Source organism: Lagopus muta, chromosome 1 (genome assembly GCF_023343835.1).
Source record: "Lagopus muta isolate bLagMut1 chromosome 1, bLagMut1 primary, whole genome shotgun sequence".
Taxonomy (NCBI): Eukaryota; Metazoa; Chordata; class Aves; order Galliformes; family Phasianidae; genus Lagopus; species Lagopus muta.
Window position 1 is genome coordinate 124,838,198 of NC_064433.1, and position 16,159 is coordinate 124,854,356.

The following is a 16,159-nucleotide window of genomic DNA, read 5'->3' on the forward strand; positions in this document are numbered from 1 at the left end:
GAAACTAAGTTAAACCTTAGATAATTTTCTGTCTGGGGAAATTGTTAGTTTTGCCCTGGCACATTCAAAGCACAGCTCCTACTGAATTTGCTGACCAGAGTTATATAACTCCTGAAATAAGTGTTTTATGCTCCTTTGAGCTTTGAAGATAATGCTTGCATGGTTTCCTGTCTCTGTTGATTTGGATATCTGGTATTGCTGTAGGGGCTAGACCTTAAGAAGTTTATTTATCTTTTAAGAAAGACAGGTTGGTTTCATGCTTTTTGCTGATTGTCAGTCATAGCAAAGAGAAACCTTGATGGGATCATAAAAGAAAACAGACGTGTTTTTTTAAATTTGAAGTTATTATATGAGGTAAGATGTGGCCAATTGGGCCTAGATCCTACGGAAGTAGAGGAAACTATCTAGTTAATTGCACAGAATAATGACTTCTTTTTTGAATTTTAAAATATAGGATTGTTCTTTTTTCTGTTGCAAAACCATAGGATATATTACATTTTCAGTATAAACTCTGAGAGAAAGTGCCGGACATTGGAGAGAAAGAGGTAACATGATCTATGGGGAATACAAGCTCTCTTCTTCTTATCAGGAGATTCATAAAGGCACATAAAGCTGGCACAAGTTCCTACTTAGCTTTCCTTTCTCTGATAGAAAAGATCGTAACTCCCTTCTGTCTTTAGCCTGTGATCACTCTCTCTGTGTATGGCCAGCAAAAGCATTCTGCTTTTAGCTATCTACCTGCTTCAGTTTTCATAGTGAATTGTAAGGTGGTGGGTCTAGGAAAAATGATTCAGGAGAAAAGCAGATGTTGGGACAGGAGGAGCTGTCTTCTGTAAGGCTCCAGAGCAGTTCTTTGCAGCTGTGTGTATTGGTTCTGTAGTAAGTTCTTGAAATGTTCTGGGTGCTCATTAAATCTAGAATTACAATATTCAGTTTAGACCTTTTGGCTTGGCTTTACTTGGTTTTCTTGGATGTATTTACATAAAAGGCAAGCTGTCCTTTTGCCTGTTAGTGTAGGAAGAGCTATTCAATGGGTGGATTTTCGGACAGTTGTTCTCTGGGGACTTCATTCCAGCAATTTCAAAATCTTACTCTTTTTCCTCTGAGAGCTTGCCCATGAGTCCCATTAAAATGAATGAAAGGCAGAAAACTAGATTGAGCATTACATGTCCCGAATTTCCACTTTACATTTTCTTGCTATGCCACAGCATTGATTTTTATTGCAACTGTTTTCCATTTCATTATCTCAGCATCTGCTGAGTTTGGTAGGTTACTTTGGGGTGACTAGAAAGATATCGTTATCAGTCTTTCCATTTATGTACAGTGGTCCATGACTGGAAGGATCTGGGTGTTTTAGTGATGTTAGAAATCAGTGGATAATTAATTGAAATAGTCAACTTTCAAGCTGAAGTTAAAAAAATAAAGCTACTTATTCTTCTAGGAGTAATATCTGTCAACTAATTTTAATATTTAAGAAGAATTGTGCTTGTCCATATAACATTCTAAATTTGTACCTCAAAGTAATGCAATAATAAATAATAAAGCTGTTTGAACTTCAGAAATGAACTACTATGCTGATGATTGCTGAAACCAGAAGCTGTTCATGATATTCTGGTCAGCAGAATCATATTCTTCAGTCTTAGGACTGGAAATGTCCAGAGGTCTAGCCCAAACCTACTGCCAGGGAAAATGTATCCAGCTCAATTCTTCCAGCACAAGGCTGAGGACAGATTATTACATTCTGTGATAGTGTGATTCAGACTGTTTATTAATTCTTCTGCTAGTTTGTCCTACTTACCTCTCAGTACTATAATGTTAAGCTTTATTTCTCAGCCTTGCTGGTAAGATGAGTCAGTATTTGTTTTTTTTATGCAGTTTTATGACGTGCTTAAGCTGCTGTAAGTACAAGCTATCAATTAAAGAGGTGTTTACAAACTCCTCTCTCCTTCCCTTTTGCACAAGTCCCTGCCCTAGACAGCTAGTTTTGGTGAGGCTACTGACTGAGCTGAATGGGGAAGTATACTTGACTAAGAATGTAATTGCTTTTTTACCTAAGGTTTCTGCTTAAGCTCATTTACATCAAAGGACTGCTAGTCCCAGCACATGAATTTCCATCTACTGATGGCATCATTGATATAGATTCACTTCTGTTCACAACATAATCATAACCTCAAAAACATAATGTTTAGAAGACTAACTAAGAAATTTAGCATGAAAATATTGTCTTCCTTGCTAATGTGCAAAATATATTGAAAAGTAATAGCAAGGAAGTCATTTATTTAATAGCCTTTGAAAGAAATCCCTTTTAAGCAAGATAGCAATTTTAGGTCATTTAGTTTGAATTTTCCTGAGGTATTCAGGCACTTTATTATTTACATCACAATCTTTTTTTTTTTTTTTTTTAGCAGATAATATGTGAAACTACCTAGCTTTTTAAAGTATTATGTAGCAGTTTATTTTATGAATTGTTATGTAAACTGATGGAATTTTAACCATTTTATTTTTTTTCAGTAGACTGTGTTAAGATGAGTGAAGAGATTATTGAGAGAAAGAATCACATTATCTCTTTTTACAAAAAAAATACAATGGTTACAAAAGGGAATCTAAACATAGGACAGGAAAGCCTTCTTTATCTAGTGAGAATATATTTGGAAAAAGTCAAGGTAAGTGTAGAAGACTTCAGAGTTTACTGTTACATCTTGCTTTTTAAAATTCCTGTTCTACTTAAAATTAACAGAATTTTAATTTCTGTTTTCTGTAGAAGGAAGCTATATTTCTGTAATGCATGATTCTGTTATTTTTAGAAGTACTATATTGTTTTTTCCTTCTGCTTATCCACACAAAGTCTACTTCAAGTCTATATATTTTTTCCTGTTAAAGCAACAGTTCTAACTGGATACACTGAAAACTTTCTAAACTTACTGTCATTAGATTTATCCATCTGTCAACGTGATGGACAAAGAGATATGTTTAAAAATGCTTAGACCAAGCAATAGCTGTGTAATGTAAATTGCTTGCTTCAGAGTAGGGGCATTATTATTTACTTATTTATTTATTTATTTTCCCAAGACAACCTCCTTTTCTTTTTCTGTTCCTTTTCCTTTCCCTTTGCTCTAACTGCATGAAGAGGCAGGCACAGATGCCTGCTGCCAGAATGTGATGCTTAACCTGACCATCAAACAAGCCTCACAAAGACAGGCTTTTCAGGTCCCCCAGTGAAACAACCACTGCATTTTATTATGGCGTGAAATTAGAAGTGAAAAGCCCTACGGCTCTTTCTGTTTAGTAATGCAGAATATGTCGTTTCTGATGGTGATGGTAGTGCTGGGAGGGAAATAGAAAGCCAGAGAAGAGAAACAAAGTAGCAGTTTAGACAAAGAGCCCCCCTCCCAGTCCTTTTTTTTTTTTTTTTTCTTAGTCTCTGAGTGTTAGGTGGTCTATAAAACCATAATACTGTGATAGATAAAGCAAAAAGAACATTTTGTGGCTTTTTCATTCAGAAATGTATGTGTGAAATTGCAGGGTGATGTATAAGGAGAGTCATCTGTTATCTGAAGAGTTCACTAGTTTAAGTGATTTATAAAACAGCAACAGAAAAAAAAACAAAAACAGCTTGACTGTGCTTGGAGAGTCATGCTGATATGACAGGCACTCCAAGTTCCATGGCAAGATGGTGTTTATAGCAAGACTGTGTGTGGTTATCTGAAGCTGTCTTCTAACAGATTGGTAGGGGAAAGTGCCAGCTTGAAGAGGTTTTCCCTTGTCTGTTAGGAATTAGAAGAATTACGTTTTCTCAATGAAAACTATGTGCTTGTCTAAAATGTCAAAACATTTATGATCACTTTTATTTTGTAAGCATTATGTAATCACTAAAGCAAATAGTCAATCATTAGGAAATTAAAAAGACAGTATAAGAAATTACACTGGAATACAAGATGGGCTTCTTATAGACTAACTCATCATCCATTCTGTGTACCTACTGCTAGAAACAAATTATAATGGCCTATCCACCATTCTAATCACTGGGAGGGAAAAGTCATTGCATTTTGCTGATCTCTATTTTTATGCATACTTGTTCAGGGTATTTTTATAGATGCATTCTTCAAATAAGTGGGGCAGGAAACAGGAATCTAGAAACTAAGGACAGAAGAAAACAGTTTCTGTCATGTTGCTTACTCTCTATGTTATAGGTGCAGTCTTAGAGGAGCTTTAGAAGTAGAATAAGTTGACATGACTAATCTGAGACACACGTGCAAAATATACAAACATAACAGATGTAAACTGTACCACAGTACTGCAGCCTGAAATATGGAAGTTCAGCCAATAAAGTAAAACTGCTATTGTGTTTTAAATTCATTAATTCATCGTAGTTAAATACATGATTGACTATATTATAGTAATGACACTACTGCAGAATTCCATTCCGAAGAAATAGTGCAAAGTGTGGAAGACTCTCAGCAATTAAAGCAATTATCACTACTAGAAAGAAGTCAATGCAGAAGTCCTTCTTAACCATTTTCAGTGATCTCTCTTCATTTGATATAAAATAATTTGTGCACTTTGACACAGTATATAGTTCAGGTGTGCACAAGAGAGCTCCTTCACTTCCTACTTCGTAGCATTTTGCCATCACTAATGCCTTTTATCTTGACAAGTAAAACATCAGGAAGTTCCATCAGATCCATTATATTTCAGGGATTTATCTTAAATGTAGGTGGGTTGAGATTCAATTATGTGTTTCAAAGTCATACAGAGTAACTCAATGTTATTTATTTATCTGTTTATCTATGTGCCTTAGACTCTAGGCTATGAGGTACGGAAAAGGAGGAATGTATGTCCTGATTTCTTTTGCTGGTATAAAAAGTCTGTAAAAAACATCAGGAATAAACCCTAACGTTTGGGAGCCAATTCTCTGTTGACATAAATAGCCATGATTTTGTTTATTTGATAACAAAGAATAGAGATACGAAAAATGTCTTAGGATTGTTCTTCTGTCCTTTCAAGCAAACAGTTTTTCTGGCAAAATTTGGCATACTGGACAACTAAATCATAGAGATAAAAAGTAAGCTATTAATGCTAAAAGTTATTTTCACTCTGAAAGGATAAGGGTTCAAACTGCTGCATTTCAGCTTAAGTACAATAAGATGAATTCTTTTTTTTTTTTTTTTTTTTTTTTTTTTTTTTCCCAAAGTAGTAGCTTACTTTCCAAATATTTTATGTCAAAGCTGTTCTTTTGTTGTAAGCATGTTCAATGATTCTCACCTTCAGTGTATGTAAAACTTTTCTGGTAGCTATCAGTTTCTGTTAAATTCTGGGAATTTACAGTAAAGGCTACATGCACTTTCCAAAAATTTGATCTGTCATTCTTGGCAAGGGTCTTGGTATTTCTATTGCTCTTATTCAGGATATTGGAGCACATGGAGCTTTGAAGTTGTGAATTGGTATCCCCCATGCTTTCTACTGAAATGAAGTGGGCAATTAAAACAAAAGGAAGTGATTATTTCAAGCTCCAGTCTGTTAGATATCCAACAATTCCATTTCTGAATATTACCTGTTCCATATCTATTGATTTGCATGGTTTGTTTATCAGGGGAGAGCAGTAATGCCTGTCTCTGTGTGTGCTTTTAGTGCCACCACTCCCGAGTAAAATAAATACGTATCAAATGCAACTGTTTGCCACAGCGGTTTAAAAAGCTCTGCAAAACTTTGTTGCCAGTTAACTTTCTTGTAAATGTCCCACTCTGCAGTGAAATGGCAGAGTACAAATGAGTAGTTCACTCTTCAGGGAGAAGATAGTTACACATAAAAAACAATAGTTTGATTCAATAACTTTATGCCTATGCCTTCTAAAAAGCCAAGTAGAGACAAACTCATAGTTTCGTCTACCTGTGTATTCAAATAGCAAGAGCCAGCTTAAAGGATACTGTCATTCTCTTATTTTCATATTATTTTGACTATTCTGTTTTTTTTCTAGGCCTTCAAAATTTGTAATTGGAAGATCTGTAACTCACATTCTGCATAGTTTGGTGAACTAGAGATTTTGGCAATCTCTTCTGTGACAGTGATAATGCTATATGCAGAGATAATTTACATTTATTTACAGCACAGTGCTTGGAATTAAAATTGTTTAATGGTGTTTAGAAATGTAATTAAAAATATTTCAGTTTTAATACCATTCTGAGATGAATAAGTGAGTGAGTGTTGTTCATATCTTTTGAGATTCAATTTCAAGATGCCAGATAGATTTTTACCATGTAGGTTTATATTTAGCATATTTTAGGAATATAGGTACTTTACCATCTTTTTGTTAAATTAACTAAATAAATTAATTAGCTAAAGCAGTTGATGTGTTGTAAGTTCAGTATTCCTCTTGGAGATTGTATACTTTATCTTATTAGCTAAGAATTATTAAAAATAATATATATTTAATGATGTGTTTTGGATCTCTGTTGTACAGCTTTTGCTAGTGTTTTCTTAGTAGATCTAAAAAATGCTACCAGGAAGTACATCTCTCTTTCTCCTCGAGTAAGGCTAGTATTGCCTCCTACTTCTTGATATTAGCACTCAACATAAAATGCTGTGTTCTCACAACTTAACCCCTATTACTTCAATGCTAAATAGTTCTATATGAGGTCAGCATGAAACCTGGTTTTCATTGAAAACCAGCTCTTTGATTAGCAATACTTTCAGACCATATCAGCTGGGTTCCCAGTGTACTTGATAATATCATTGAATGACCCTAACTGTAACTAATTTAATTAAGACTTGATCCTTGAATACAAAATCACTCCTTTTCACCAAATCGTGATGCTCAGTGACCTATGGTAGTGGAAAATAGGCAACACAGACAGGGAACCTTTCTCTATCATTTAACTCATTTGTTGTTCAGTTACAAGGAAAAATATATTACTCGTGTAATTCTCATGAGAATCTCTTTAACAGAGAGTAACTCCAGGTAGTCATATGAAGCTGGTATTTTACACAAAAGAATAGCTTTCACAGTTGTTCCTCCTAGGGTCTCAGAGTTTTAAAGATACTTAAGCCTCTTCTTGTCTATATTAAGTGTAACTGAGTTTTAGAAGCTAAAACACTAAGTTTCTAGAAAGCTGATGACCAGTGTTCCAGTGGCTCAGTGTACTGATAGAGGAGGGGAGGCAAAGACACAGAGGAGCAATAGACAGGTTCAGCTTGAAATGGATCTTAGAAAATGCTCAGAGGCTTCTTGACCAGCATGTATCAACATACAAGATAATATGACAGCTGCGTATTCTGAAATTGAACATTCCTCTTTGGGCTTATGGATTTTTTTGGGGATGAGGAACCAACCAAAAAATTAGTACATCTCTGCTTCTAGCAGATTGTTTTAAATAAAAGAAGAGAGAAATTGGAGGAGAGGAGGCTCAGGGGAGACCTTATTGCTTTCTATAACTACCTGAAGGGAGATTGTAGTGAGCTGGGGGTCGGCCTCTTCTCTCATGTAACTGGTGATAGGACAAGAGGGAATGGCTTCAAGCTGTGCCAGTGGAGATTTAGGCTGTACGTCAGGAAATATTACTTTTCTGAAAGAGTGGTCAGGCAGTGGAATGGGCTGCCCAGGGAGGTGGTGGTCACCAACCCTGGAGGTGTTCAAGAAACATTTGGATTTTGTGTTGAGGGATGTGGTTTAGTGAGTACTATTGGTGATAGGTGGATGGTTGGACTGGATGATTTTGAAGGTCTTTTCCAACCTTGGTGATTCTGTGATAAGATAGATGTGTAGAGGAGTCCTGATCTGATAGGATATACAAGCACCTGAGAGCCAAGTGACTCATAGCAGGCACCTAATGACCAATAGAGGCGTTCACAAACTTGAGTTTGATATTCTAATACCATGAATGCAGTCTCAGAATCAACCAAATCATAAAGCATGGCTTTTGGAGACCTCTGAGAATGATCCAGATTGGAAATGAGAAAATTTATGTTTTTTTGCACCATGAATTGGATTCACCTACCAATCTCTGCAGGAATTCTCACTGCAAGTGCCTGAAATTCTTGTTGCGTACCTATCTACCCAAGTTTTTCATTTTGCAATATTCATTGTGAAATAGGGTCACAGCTGTGTGTTCTAACACTGATCAAAGATTTAAACTGGAGGTAAAAATAAAATACAGCAAAGCAGAACAAACAAGAATCTTTAAATTGATATTTCTAACTCTAGTTTCATAATGAAAGATTTATTTCTTCATTTCAGTTTGCAGAATTCAAGTATGGTGTTTCAAGTCCATAGAAAGAAAACACCTACCTTAGATTTATGAGGAAATTCATTTTTATGGGAAATTAAGAAAAAAATGTATAAGTAAACTTTTGAAAAGTGATTTTATAAAACATATGTATATTCCAAAGGTATGGAGGCACACTCCTTCAGATTACATCTTTGGTCTCATCTCAGGATACTTTTCTTAAGTTACATTGCAAACTGTTGAAGAGTTGTGATTCTTACATGCTTTTATGGGTAATAATATATTTTCCTATTCTGCTGAATTATTTCCTTATGGGAATAGCATACAGAATTACAAAATATCCTTTTAAGTACAGAAGTACTATGGCTGACTCATGTCAAGTGTTGCCGTGCTGGAATTTGATAATCTAATTTGGACTTCAATTCAAATAGTAATAAAAGGAATGGTATTTCTTGTTAGCATCAATAAATGAGGTATGCGTCGTCTAGGAAGGGAATGTGTGAGTACTACTGTTGGGAAACAAGTGAGACTGTTTCTTGCTTTTTTTTTTTTAATTTTATTTTTAATTCATGTGTCTTTCTTTCCTAATTTGAAGTATTACTGATACTTCTTTTCCATTGTATCATGCAAAATATTTTTAGTAAGCAAATCCTATATCACATGATTCATAAGAAGAAAAGTAGTTGCCTCAAAAGGAGGTATGTTCTATTATATGGCAATTCTAATATCTATTATTGTTCTACCAGATTAATGTGCTATGAGTGGACTTGGACTGGATAAATTTTCAAGTGTGTTTATATTGTCTTGAAACAGTCAAAAAATGTTCTTTAGACAACTTAAAATTCTACTTTTTGAAACACAGAAAGTAACAACTTTTATGCCTAATAGATATGGGCAAAACAAAACAAAACAAAAACATGTCAGGAACTCTTGCATTTATGTTTTGCACTGTGTTTACTATTACTTTGTTGAGATGTACAAATGGAAAATATTTTTTTCATTCTGTTGAGTGCAGTCATATGTTTAAGAGTACCTATCACAAAGAGTTTCTCTGTAAAGGTGTTGAACAGTGTAATCTCCTTTGGCTTTTGTTAAATCCTTGATTCCAAGAATGTTCTCCACTCAATGCCTTATAGTAAGAACACATTTTTTTATAGAATTTGTCTTTGTGATTTGACAGGTCCTTAGGAGACTGATTATTAACTGATCTATAGTAATAATGATATATGTATGTGTATGTGTATGTGCTTATGTGCACGGACAGATTTTGAAGGTTGACCAATAGTGAGTTCTTAGGTCTGCTCCTATCACTTGCTGCTCTTGTTTAGCAGTGGTCTGAATGCAGAATGCAAGCCTGGACCTCCAGGTACAGGTGCTTTAGGAGGATTTGGCCTATCAAGGTGAGCGTGGCTTACACCCATTATCTTCTGAGGAATGCCATAGCCCATGTGCAAGAGAGAAATAACTCCTATTATTTCTTGTTATATTCCAGGGGAGCTTTGGGTTAGGTCTTTGCTGAATTACATTAGATATTAGAAAAGTAATACCCCAATTTTGTATTTTAAGATGAATTTTTACTGTGCAGTGACAACTACCTGTCAAAAAAAACTGTCAATGTGTTCTCAATATTCATCTTAGTGCATGCTGTGGCTAGGTGGGCTAAAAATGACGCAGATCCATAGTAGAGGAAGAAATGTTTTGCTTCAGTATGATGCAGAGCACTGAAAATGTATGTTCTTCAGCAGGTCAAAAGAGGTAATTCTCATTATGTTTGGCACTGGTGCAGCCTAACCTTGAACATCATGTGCAGCGGTTCTAGGCTCTACAATATAACAGGGGTGTTAAGGTCCTTGAAAACACCCAGTTGAGAGCAACAAAAGGGATGGAAGGCATGTACTGTGAGGAGCCAAGGGCACCTGAAATGTCTAGTATGGAGAAAGCAGAGAGGTGACCTCCTTGCTCTCTGCAGCTCCCTGAGGAAAGGAAGAGGAGTGGAAGGTGCTGGGCTCTTCTCCTGGGTACAGGAGATACACTGCAAGGGAACTACAGAAGAGTGCACCAGAGGGGGTTCAGACTGGACATTAGGAGAAATTTCTTTACTGTAAGAGTGGTCTAACAATGAAACGGGCTTTCTAGAGAGGTGATCAATCCCCCATGCCTATCAGTGTTCAAGAGGCAGCTGGGTAATGCCCTCATAAATATGCTTTAACCTTTGGCTATCCCTAAAGTGAATAGGCAATTGGACTTGGTGATCTTTGTAGATTCCTTTCAACTGTTCTGTTCTATTTTGTTTTCCTCTTCTTTCCTCTTTGTTCCAAATGATCCTAGTGCAGGGTTTCTGACAACATTGGTGTCTGGTAGCAGCTCTTCTCAACTTACAGAATGACACAGCTCCACTGAAGCTGGGCAATTGGTGTATGGATCAGCTCACGGTGCTAGGCTAAGTCCAGTGCTCTGAGGAGACTTCATGTAACAGGAATGTGAAGCAAATATGAAAGATTTTTTGTTTATATGTAATTAGGTGTATCCTCTAATCAGCACTTACTAATCTTACAATGAAGGCCTTATGGATAGATGCATTATCAGAATATTCTGAGAACAGTCAGATGGCAGGATACCGTTCAGGTCTTGTTTATTTTGTACGACTTCCCTTTGGAATGTCTGAGCTGAGGTGCACATCAGTTGTGCCATTCAAAAAACCAGGAGGTGCTGGACTCCAGGCGAATATCTTGGGCAGTCCTACCTGTTTACTGAACAAAGCAGCAGTCAGTCAAAACACCGAACACTGAAGCCTGCTTACACTGTAGATAAAGACATTGTTGTAGAAACAAATAGAACAGTTCCCCTAAAGTGCACAGCATTTTGATGTTTCCTTCCAGGCATGCTGAACATTTTGCTCCACAGCCTGCAAGGAGGGTAGTCCAACAATGCAGTTTAGCATGAACTTGTGCCTGATTCTCATCTCAAACTTGTGGCAAGATTGTGGATATACTGATTTGGATACAGTCAGTGTGGCTGCATAGCTGTGAAAAAAGAATTAGGAGAAGGTAAGAGTATGAAAATCGTGACAAGCCCTGGGAAATACTGATAGAGTCCCAGCATGATCAAAATGTTGCCCATTCTATTTTTACACCGCTTATATCTCTGTAGATTGGTATTAAATCTATCAGACAATTAGAAGAGCTGTAAAATTGTAATGATGATGGAATGGCGCTCAAATGTACAATAACTGCTGCAAGACAAACAATACTCCAGAATTAATTAAACTTACTGACTTCAGTGTCATTTTATAATGTATCCTTCTAATTACTTTGTGTATAGTACATTGTGAATTTTGAAGAGCTAAAAGTTGGGTCTAAAATACCACTATGTGTATTTGTAGAATCATAGAATGGCTTGGGTTGGAAGGGACCTTAAAGACCATCTAGTTCCAGCCCTCATGCTCTGGCAGGGTGGCCAACCACTAGATCAAGTTGCCCTGGTCCTCATCCAACCTGGCCTCCAGGGATGGGGCATCTACAACTTTTCTGGGCAACTGTTCCAGTGCTTTACCACCATCTCAGTGAAAATTTTCCCCCTAACATCTAATCTGAATCTCCTTCTTTTAGTTTAAAACCATTCCCCCTTGTCCAGTCACTATCAAACCGTGTAAGAAGTCAGTCTCCCTCATTACTATAATTATAGAATCATAGAACAGAATCATAGGATGGCTTGGGTTGGAAGGGACACACAGAATCACAGAATCTCAGAATGGCCAGTGTTGGAAGAGACCTGAAGGATCATGAATCTCCAATCCCCCTGCCACAGGCAGGGCCACCAACCTCCACATTCAATACTAGACCAGGCTGCCCAGGGCCCCATCCAGTCTGGCCTTGAACACTTCCAGGGATGGGGCATCCACAGCCTCTCTGGGCAGCCTGTTCCAGCACCTCACCACTTTCTCTGTAAAGAATTTCCCCCTGACATCCAACCTAAATCTTCCCCTCCCTCAACTTAAAACCATTTCCCCTTGTCCTGCAGTTATCAACCCTTTCAAAGAGTTGATTCTCCCTCCTGTTTGTAGGCTCCCTTTAGGTATTGAAATGCTGCAATGAGGTCACCTCACAGCCTTCTCTTCTCCAGGCTGAACAAGCCCAGCGCCCTCCTCCTGTCTTCATACGGGAGGTGCTCCAGTCCCCTGATCATCTTCGTGCCCCTTCTCTGGACCCTTCCCAGCAGCTCCCTGTCTTTCTTGTACTGGGGGCTCCAGACCTGGATGCAGTACTCCAGATGGGGCCTCACAAGAGCAGAGTAGAGGGGGACAATCACCTCCCTCAAGGAAGACCTCAAGGATCATCAAGTTCCAACGTCCCCTTCTGCAGACAGGGAAGCAAACTACTAGATCAAGTACTAGATCAGTGTCTGTGACAGGGACAGCAGACCCACTGGCCCAAAAAGGAGGGAAATGGAATGAAAGGGAAAAAAAACAGTGGCAGTGATCTGAGAAGGAAAACAAACTTAGTTTACTGATTATAATAGTGAAAATACAAGTTAGCTAGGATTGAATCTAATAAATCAAGTAAATGAGAGAGTTTTCTGAAAACCAAAATTCTTACTCTTTCCACCAGAGAGCAAAAAGAGATAGCCTTATGACTTCCAGTCAGTTTTATTTTTCCCTCTCCCCACAAGATGGAAATGAAAAAACAAAGTCTTCTGGAAGCTGTGATTCATTCTTCTCTTCCAGGACTGAAGCTGCAGCATTAACTCTTTAACTGCCAGTACACTGCATGATGTTATGATGTGGAATATCGATAATAAATCACAAAGCCATGATAATCAGGTAGCCCCTGAGCCCCATTCAACCTGGCTTTGAATATGGGGCATCTACAACCTCTCTGGGCAACTTGTTCCATCACTTCACCTCTCTCTCAGTGTAAAACTTTCCCTGACTTCTAATAAAAAACTTCCCTCCATTAGTTTAAAACCATTTCCTCTTGTCCTATCACTGTCTACCCAAAGAACCCTTATACACTGAGGTCTTACTAGAGCCTTTTTTTCTCCATGCTAAACAAGCCCAGCTCCCTCTACCTTTTTTCATAGGAGAGGTGCTCTGGCACTGATAATTCTTGTGGCCCTCCACTGGACCCATTCCAGCAACTCCATATCTTTCTTCTGCTAGGGCCCCAAACCTGGATGCAGTACTCCAGATGGGACCTCACAAGGGCAAAGCAGAGGGAGACAATCACCTTCCTTGCCCTAGTGGCCATCCCTCTTTTCATACAGCCCAGGATACAGATGGCCTTCTGGGCTGCATGTGCACACTGCTGGTTCTTGTCCAAATTTTCACCAGAACACCCAAGTTCTTCTCTGTAGGGCTGCTCTCAAGGAATTCTTCTCCCAGTCTGTACACATATTGGGATTGCCCTGACCCAAGTACGCTTGGCTTTATTTAATCTCATTGGGTTCTCATGGGCCCACTTCTCAAGCTTGTCCCGGTCCCTTTAGATTGTATCTCTTCCTTTTATTGTAACAGCTGCACCACTCAGCCTGGTATTGGCCAAGCCGAGTTGTACCTTACTGATGGTGCGCTTAATTCCACCATCTGTGTTATTGGTAATGATGTTGAAGAGCATCAGTCCCATGATAGACTACTGCAGGACACCACATGTCACTGGTCTATACCTGTACATAGAGCAGAGAGAAAATGTATTTTGCATTTGTAAACTATGTAACCTGTATGACTATTGGTTTTATGTTTTTAGACTTTGTCACTAGAAAGAAAAATGTTTATCTTCTTAAAACTGATGTTTTTAGCGCATTAATGATATAAGAGAATAGCTGTTCTGAAATATAGTGTGTATGTGTTTGTATTTGTTTTTGATTAACAAAAATGTAAATACTTCCAGTTTAATACTATGTATAAGAGAAATAAATAATACGAACACGTGTCAGATTCTAAGAATTGCATGTCATAGGCCTTTCCTTTTGGTGTGGTAATTATCTTTCAAGTATTACCAGAAATAACAAATGCTACTAACTTCCAACAATAACAATGCTTTTTTTTTTTTCACAAGATCGTTTACTTAACTGGATGGAAGTTTAAATTTATGTTTCAGCTGCAGTAAGTTTTTTTTATGTTGAGAAGTTTGACTCAGGTTTTAGAGTTTGAATCTCAGATTTGCAGTGTTTGAATCTGAACTCTATATATCCATTGTAGTAGAGACTGAAGGTGAAAAAATGATAATGTGGTACTTGAAATAAAGTGATTTTGCTAACAGACCAGTGAACATTATTTATACAGGAATAGAGGCTAAATCTCTGCTGAGTTTACTCTATAGCTTGCTGAAATAGTTTCTCCCATGGGAAGACAATGTCCCCATCTAATCTTTAGGCTGATCAGAAAGGAGAAGATTTAAGTTTTTGTAGTTTAGAGTAGTACTCTTGACATTGCTTTGTGATCCAATGGCATGATGTTAAATGTTATTAGGACCTAGACTCAGTAATGCGGAAAATAGGATGGCATATAAATAAGAAGAGCAATTGTCTTGTACTGTAAGAAGCACTGAAAATGTTTCTTGTAATCTCAACAGAGTTTGGCATGCCCTTGCTCTGACACCATGACTCAATGACACAATCTTATCCTCAGGAGAAGTGGATTTTTAAAGCCTGTTATTAACTTCCTATGGGCCACACAAACAATCAGAGAACAAACTGGGGTCATTTGTAGATGTTTATTTCTTTCTCTTCTTGACACTTTCCCCTCTTGACTCTTCCTAGTGCCTGGAGCCCTGCAAAGAATCCTGGGACTTGAAGAAAAACCATTGCCAAAGCTTCTGTGAGGTATGTCAGCCCAAGGGCATTCTTTCTCACTTACTTCCAGCTGCCTCTTTCACTTACACTACTAGAGGTGTGAGCTTTAAGGAGACAGCTAACAAACATGGGATGTTTATAGCATTTTCTTTCGTTTTTATGGACACTTGTAATGATGTAGCCATAATATGTCTGAGGGAAAAAAAAAAGGTTTTTTTTTTCCTGACTAAATGATCTTGAAGTTTGAAGCACTGATTGGTTACACTCACGTAATATCTCTGAGAAGGTGCTGTTAAATACCTCCTTTATTTCTCCCACATACCTTTTCCCTTTTCTGGACATGTTTAAGAAAAGGGTTGTTTTTTTTTTTTTCTTTTTTTTTTAAGGATAAAAACATCACAAATGTGAAAATCCTTGTGCAAGATAGCTAGGAAAAAGGATGGCATTTCATTTGCGAAGATCAGTCTGATTTTACCTGGATTCAGCAGAAAGGCATCAAAATTCATAATTATTCAGAAACAAGTCTTTTCTGAAGGAAACTGTTTCTGCACAGCATTTCAGAATAACCTTGTAAATAAACAAGCATAGATCAGTTAAACTAGTACAAAATGGGAGATAGTTGGGTTGGTTTTGAAGCAACCTTAACTGGCTTTTAGTACAAAGTAAAACACCAGCTCAGTAGAAGGTTGCTTTATTATATAGATATATCTTTATTCAAATCAATTAAAGTGTGCATTTATTAAGATTTTCAGCTTGTCTTATAAAAACAGAATTGACCTTAACTGATATACTGAACTGATTGATTTATCATCTTCTTCATCACTGTGAATGCTCTTTTGCAGATGGAACAACACGTCTTGTTTAAACAGTTTTAAATATCTTGATTAGGAAATGTTGTCATTTCAACTAAAAATGTAAATTTTAAATCCAAATAGCTACATGTAAGTAAGGATCAAAAGAATGCTAATCTATTTAGTTATATTAGAAGAACAAATAAAAATTTCTCATTAAAATCAAGTTCTTTCACTGGAATCAGTTGCTGCTTCCTTATATAACAAAATTCTGGAGAAGTGTAATAAAGCAGTTTTAGCGTGTGTAATTTATGTCATCCTCATATATCACTTCCTACTCAGGCTGTTTCCAGATATGGA

At 37.2% G+C, this 16,159-nt stretch overlaps 1 protein-coding gene across 1 annotated transcript in view; it reads left to right on the top strand.

Annotated features, from left to right (window-relative positions):
• The window catches only part of ANOS1 (anosmin 1), a 133,925-nt gene that overhangs the window by 57,658 nt on the left and 60,108 nt on the right, over positions 1-16,159 (top strand). The window contains exon 3 of the mRNA XM_048928523.1: positions 14,976-15,038. Within this exon, the coding sequence (XP_048784480.1) occupies positions 14,976-15,038 (63 nt within the window). The remainder of the gene's footprint in view (positions 1-14,975; positions 15,039-16,159) is intronic.